At 51.0% G+C, this 7,012-nt stretch overlaps 1 protein-coding gene across 2 annotated transcripts; it reads right to left on the bottom strand.

The window, feature by feature from the left end:
* Window positions 1-583: 583 nt before the first annotated feature.
* Window positions 584-6,920, bottom strand: LOC100548983 (complement component receptor 1-like protein). Of its 2 annotated transcripts, XM_010724169.4 has the most exons (12): window positions 6,783-6,920; window positions 6,514-6,699; window positions 5,837-5,933; window positions 4,872-4,954; window positions 4,370-4,561; window positions 3,626-3,808; window positions 3,311-3,496; window positions 3,058-3,151; window positions 2,631-2,716; window positions 1,901-2,107; window positions 1,409-1,432; window positions 584-1,189 (listed from the first exon to the last, which is right to left on the bottom strand). In XM_010724169.4, exons 1-12 carry the CDS (start codon window positions 6,844-6,846, stop codon window positions 1,146-1,148), a joined length of 1,446 nt encoding a protein of 481 aa, XP_010722471.3. In that variant the 5' UTR covers window positions 6,847-6,920; the 3' UTR covers window positions 584-1,145. The 2 variants fall into 2 exon arrangements, with proteins under 2 accessions (XP_010722471.3, XP_085066302.1); XM_085210176.1 differs by lacking the exon at window positions 1,901-2,107.
* Window positions 6,921-7,012: the final 92 nt, after the last annotated feature.

Here is a 7,012-nt window from a genome sequence, read left to right as displayed (position 1 = left end):
TTAACAGAGTCACAGGGTCTGAAGGCGTCAGCCACACACACACATTTCAAAGTTGTCAGTATTGAATTCCACATAACTGGGATCCCCACGACGCCTTCAGCTCCTGCCCTCACCTCCAAGATGTCAGCTTGCTCCTTGCAGGGGGGTGCACAGACGGATGCAGGTATTATGCCCTGCTCCCCAGGGACAAGTAAATAAAGGCTCTGCTTGGTGTCTCTCTGTGCCAACCTCAGGTGCAACCTCAGCTGCAAGTCCTTTTGGATGCAAAAACCTCGCATGCAGCGGGTGCTCCAGGCACCCCAGGCAAGCAGAGCAAGAAGCCCAGCCCTGCTTTCCCCCCACCAGCACAGCAGCCCTGAGGTCTCACAGCTGGGCAAACTTGAGCAGAAAGTGAAAATGTTGACACCGAGTGACTTTCTGCAGCTGGGTGGCAGCTCACTGCAGGCTGTGCATGGCCCAGGGGCAGGAAGGAAGGGCAGCTCTGGGCGGTTGGAGAGAAGCACTGATACCAAGCAGGGAGGTGGCAAATACTTTCACACCATTTCTGAACCTATTTTAGCACAAACAGGAAGAGTCAGAATAGTTATTTGTCACAAGATGTTTATATTTAAATTCTCTCCAGTAAAATTACCCGCCTATAAGGCTTGTTTTGTCCAGACTGGCCTTGAAGAAAATGCTACAGTGTGCTTCTATGCAAACATTGTCAGTACTTTCAGTGTCACAGTATTCGGCTCACACCATCTTTTCAAGTACGAACCATTCATACAGAGACAGTCACACATCAGGACACTTCAGACAGCTGTGAGCCCTAATGGAGATGAGGCTCAGCATTATGTCAGTGTGGCTGAAAATCAGAATACGGAAGTACCCAAAGTGCCTGATTTCCTCGAGTCCACAGCAGTGCAGTTCAAAAACCTTTGGCATCACTGCCACTTCCCATAGCAATAACCACACACACGTCTGAGCCACTGGCTCAGCACAACACCAGCTAAAAAGTGCAACTGCTTGTCTGGGGGGCTCTAGGGCTCAACATCATCTTTATCCATCACAGGTCTGCCAGTCGCTATTGCAGGGCTGATTTCTCCAGAAGGCAACGCAGGGCACAACCACATCCCACCATCTGCCTGCTGCAGCCGTGCCCTGATCTAGAAGTTCATCACCAGCATCACCAGGAGGAGGGGCAGGACTCCTGCAAGAGGCAAAAGGAACTTCAGGCTGTGCACTCACCCTTTTCCTCCCAGCACCTCCGCCTTCCTCCCCACCTCTTTTTCACAGCAACAAAAACATAAGCATGACAACAGACTGCTATGGAAGACTCTTCAGCCTGCTTAAGTAAAACACATAAAGAATCAGTATGTAAAGATACCCAAGAATGGGAGCACAGCGACCTGCAGTACATGTCACTTACCAACAATGATGCTGCTCGCTCCATCTGGAAAGGAAGAAAGCCAACATGTGACTCTGCACAACCATGAAACACTTCAAGGCATCTGATTATAAATCACTGAGCAGCTCAAAGCCAAAGGGAGCCCTTCAGGACATCTGATTATACAGCACTGAGCAGCTTAAAGCCAGCACACGTGTAGAAAGGGAGCCCTGCATCACCCTGCACTGCCCTGCACCATAGGGGTTAAATACATCTGTGTTTTAGCAGATAACACTCCCATCAACCTGCAAAGCTGTGATACAGCCCAGTCCCATGCTGTTAGCATGAGATTCAAAGTGGGGCTGTTCCAGGAAGTGCAGATGGTATATTCTGAGCTGAGCTGTCTCTTTGAGGTTTCAAAGAGAAAGTAAAAATAGGGTGTTTTTCTGTTTTGTTTTGTTGTTTGGTTTTTGTTGGTTTTTTTTGTTTTTTAAACAGAGAGAAGACAGCAAGACAGCCCCAGGAGATAATCACCTCTGCACTCAGGAGTGGGTGTGCTCCAGACTCCACGGTCCTGAGCCTTTGCTAGGCACTGAATGGTGCTGCCTCCAGCCAGGATGAAGCCATCATTGCAGGAATAAACCACAATGGAGCCCTGGAGGAAGGCTGTGACTTCTGTGCCATTGTGAACCCCATTGCCGATGCTGGGGGGCTGTTCACAGAGAATATCAGAGCTCCGTCCTACGGGGAACAGCAACAAAAGAGACTGAGTGCTTCTCCTAACTGAAAGTGTACACAGAGTGCACGGGGAGAAGGAAATACAGCCAGGGCCGTGCATCTAGCAGCAAGTGGGAATGCTTTGAGTGCCCCTGCTAGTACCAGAACTCAGCTACTGCCCTTAGCACAGCTCTGGAGTCTCAGCCCATAGCAAGACATGGGAGTGACAGTCAGAAGCACTTCAGCCATTCCCAGCTTCCCATCACACTGTGCATTACCCAATTTCAGCATTGCAGCAAATTAAGAGGACAGAGCTCTTACATCCCTGGTAACCGCAGAGAAGGAAAGCTCTCCCCACCCAAGGTAGTAATTTTTCTTTTCGTGTAACTTTTGCTCTTCCTCCTCAGCTTCATCTCTGAGAGGCCCATAATGCCTCACAGTACAAGTTAGTACTGAAATCCCAGCCCCATCCCACCCCCACACAGCCACACCAGAACAGTCCCAGCTGTTATTCCCAAGGCTTGGTGCAGCTTTCCCTTTTCCTTACTTTCACAGGATGGGAGATCCACGTTCCATTTAACTCCATCTCCCATTGCCACGCAATTGGCAGAAGATGATCCCTTTAATTCGTACCTGAAAGAAAGAGGGGAGGTTTAGCAACGCTCCAGAATACAACCCAGCAATGGTTCTCCCTTCCTCCCAGGGCACGGATGGAAGCAATCAGCCAGGAGCTTCCCCTGCTACAGAATGGGATCTGGGCCACTTGGGTGAATAAAGGCACTGTGATGCTGTGCAGGCAGCGCACGGCTGATGTGAATAGTTCCCAGCACCAGTGCTCAGTGAGCATTGCCTCTCTCAGCTCAGTTACACTCAACATGCAGCTGTATGGGATCTTGCACTGGGAACCAGGGCAGGAGGTACTGCAGGTGGGTGTCACAGCCTATTGGAGTCCCTGATTTTCTGCCCCAACTCACTCAGCGTTGCAGGAGAAGGTCACAGTTGCCCCAAATAGGAAACTGTCCCCATTCACAACCCCGTTCTGTATTGTGGGAGCAGCGCATTGCTGACCTAGAGAAAAAGAAGTTGAGTCATACATCTTGAAGCAAATTCAGCAAGAAAGCTGTAGGCGTGTCTGCAAACCCAGAGCTGGACACCAACCAGAGTAACCAGCATCTCGAGCAGGTTTAGCTCACTTGTATGGCCAAGCAGAAGAGCAGAGGTACCCACGTGTGCACAGTGCAGAGCCTGCAGACCAGGTCGTGTCCAGCAGACAGGTGACTTCCAGTGACTTCCCATTCTCTGTGATGAAACCTGGCTGACACTGGTACGTCAGCTTTGTTCCAGCCAAGGAGCTGCTGCTTGCAGCCCCTGTTAACTCAGCAGAAGGGATGCTGGGAGGAGGGCCACAGTATCCTGACAATTGGAGACAAAAGCAATGCTAGCTACAAAGCTAACGTGGTCCATGCACGGCTGCACCATCTGCAGCACACAAATGCAGACTTGAGGGCAACTGCTTCAGGAAGAAGGTCTGTCTGTACTCACGTGGGTCACACGTTGGCAGAGGTGGCTTCCAGGCACTGTCTGCATCACAGGTAACCGTCTGAGCGCCGCTCAAAGCGTGCCCAGGAGCACACTCAAAGCTCACTTGTTCCCCATACGTGTACTCACTGGCAAAGCTATTTAAATTCTTCCCATTTTCCACTTCTGGCTTTTCACATCTCACCACTGGAAGCGAAGGGAAGTTGATAAGAACACTTGTTACAAGAAGAAAAAGCGTCACCAGGGCCACTACGTGAGAAGCTCCTATAGACAGTGGCACATAGGTACGACACAAGTACTCAGTGAGCAGAGACACCGTGAAGAAACAGCATCCACAGCCTCCTTGGGCAACCTGTTCCAGTGCACCACCACCCTCTGGGCGAAAAACTTCCTCCTAATATCCAACCTAAACCTCCCCTGTCTCAGTTTAAAACCATTCCCCCTTGTCCTATCACTACCCACCCTCGTAAACAGCCGTTCTCCTTCCTGTTTATACTCTCCTTTCAAATACTGGAAGGCCACAATGAGGTCTTCATCTGCCTATGCTCACGCAGTTTAGGTTATCACAGCAGCTCTCCGTGTGCTGAGGAACCCACTGCACCAAGCCTTGTCTCTGACTATGGAAACCACTGTGGAATCCATTTAGACTCAAATCATTCTCACGTTTGTCAGCTGAGTGGAAAGAATTCATATGGGAGAATGATGAGAATCAAAGCAAAAGAATAAGGAAAGGAAGAAGAAATTTACCTTTGCATTCCGGGGCTGGACCACTCCATATCCCATTGAGGTTGTCATCTGATGTACAGTGAATTGTGGCGTTTCCGATGAGAGAAAACCCACTTTTGCAGCTGTAGGTTACAGCTACCCCAAAGGTGTAATCTGTGTGCACACCACTGAACTGTCCGTTCTCAATGGCAGGAGGTGGCTGACAGGGAATAACTGCACAGGAAAGCAATGGTAGGAAAACACAAAAACATTTCCATCAGACATGAGGTTGAGGTCTACCTACTGCTACAAATGAACAAATGACTGCCAAGAAAAAAAAAAAAAAAAAACAAAGAAAAAATGAGAAAGCAGACCTAAGGCAATCATCTCAACCCAATGCCCTGAGTGCTGACACTCCTTCAGATTCCACACGTATTTTTTTAGTGACACAGCAGCAGAAAAGCAGCTGTAGTCTGAGAGGCTGAAGGAGAGGTGTGCAGCAGTAGCTTTGAGGACCTACCCAAAGCACTTAAGATGTACTTACTTTCACAGTATGGAACATGATCCCAAGTAACATCACTGCCACTCAGAATGCATTGTGCGGTTGGATTCCCAACTAAACGGTACCTGAGAGCAAAAAGATTGAATCTCTTAAAAATAAATGTCAAAAAGCTTGTGAAATGCAAAAGTTGTGCAGTTTCTAGTGGTGCTCGCTGGAGAAGCTGAGCCTTAGGGAAAACAACAGCCATCCAACCCATAAAATACAACTTTTCAGTACCTAAAGGCTTTGGGGGAGACCTCACTGTGGCCTTCCAGTATTTGAAAGGAGAGTATAAACAGGAAGAGGAACGGCTGTTAAAGAGGGTGGATAGTGATAGGACAAAGGTGAATGGCTTTAAACTGAGATAGGGGAGGTTTAGGTTGGATATTAGGAGGAAGTTTTTCACTCATAGGGTGGTGAGGCACTGGAACAGGTTGCCCAGGGAGGTTGTGGATGCCCCATCCCTGGAGGCATTCAAGGCCAGGCTGGATGTGGCTCTGGGCAGCCTGGGCTGCTGGTTGGCGACCTGCACACAGCAGGGGGTTGGAACTGAATGAGCACTGTGGTCCTTTTCAACCCAGGCTGTCCTATGATTCTGAAGAAAGGCAGCACTGGATGTAATGCTGGCAGCAGGGGGGTGCACAAGAGCTTCCCCAGCCCCATGCTGTGCAATGGGGGGTCAGAAGTGTCACCAACACCCCCATCACTGCTCCCGTTCCCTGCATCCCCAGTGCACCAAAGCCCATCCCAAGGGCCCTTAGCTGAGACACTGAGCTGCAAGAAATTTGCAAAGAGCTCACTCTCACACCCAGAACATCACTTGTCCTGACAGCAGGAGCAGGAGGAGCCCGGGCCCCGCAGCTGCCTGCTCATAGCAGCTCCTGCAGGGACAGGGACTCAGCCCCCAGGCATTAAAAGCATCCCGTCCCCTCACTACTGCCTCCATCCTCGACCCACTGCAACCTTACCCAGTCCTGCAGGTGAAGTTTATCCCAGCTCCAAACTGGAGGTTGGTGCTGAACTGGAAGTCACCATTCGGTATTTCTGGCAGTTCACACGACTTTCCTGGCAGGGCAAATGCTCACCATTAGTTGTTTTTTTATTGCAGTCAGTGGCACACAGCATCACACTGCTGTTCAGAGTCACTGAAGAGCAGGAGCTCCTTTTCCTGCCTTCCTCCCCAGAAAGGGGAGAAACACAAAATCACTTTAACTTTTGAGGAATGAAAGGTTAAACACAGCCAAGGGCAAACAGCACAATAAAAGTTTATATGATTACTGAGGCTTGAAACGCATACAGAAGTGAAATCACAATCTGTAGGGGAGCAAAGCAGCACAGAAGGGGCAGAAGGAAACCCCAGTGTTACTTCTGGGATGGCGCATGAGGAATCTTGCTGCTTTTGCCCCTTTGTACCCTACTTCTCTGGAATTCTATTTCAGCGTTTGCACTGCATCAGCAGATGGTGAAGTGAGTAAGGGCAGAGTTCGTGCCCAAGAGATTAACATGCCTCAGCACAAAGGGCAGCTCTGCTCGGGCACTCTGAGTGCCCAGAATAGGGATTAACAGCGATCCTGCGGGGTATCCCTCCCAGCTGTGTGAAACCTTGGGGGTTCTGGGGACCCCCCACCCACACGGAGGCACTCACCGATGCAGAAATCGGGGTCTGACGCCCAGGTGGAGTTGGGCAGGCAGGTGACGTAGTTGGACTTGCTCACATCTCTCGTGTACCCCGGGCGGCAGCGGTACTTCAGCACCTCCCCAACGGGGTACGAAGCGTTGGTAAGACCGGGGGGCTCCGCAAAAACAAACCTCGGCGGTTCCGGGCAATCACCTGCGGGCGTGGGGAGGCGATCAGCAGCGCTTCTCGCGGTGTTTCCCCAGCGTGGGCTCCGCTCCCCCCCGGGTCCAACTCACCGCACGCTCCGGGCAGCGCCAGCAGCGCAGAGCCGAGCCACAGCAGCGCCGTTCCCACGGCCATCCCTGGATGCTCCGACGGTTTTGCGGCGATGCTGCGAGCAGCCCAGCAGCACGGCTCTGCTCGGCGCTGCTCAGTTCCTCACGACCTTTTCCGGAGCGAGCGGAGGCTGTACCAACGCCAGCCGCCGGTCGCGCTGTAACACAGAATCCTTCCGCCTCCGTAGGAA

Source organism: Meleagris gallopavo, chromosome 28, assembly GCF_905368555.1.
Source record: "Meleagris gallopavo chromosome 28, MGAL_WU_HG_1.1, whole genome shotgun sequence".
NCBI classification, from domain to species: Eukaryota; Metazoa; Chordata; class Aves; order Galliformes; family Phasianidae; genus Meleagris; species Meleagris gallopavo.
The sequence above is the reverse complement of the archived record's forward strand: the minus strand, read 5'-3'. Positions and strand labels throughout refer to the sequence as shown.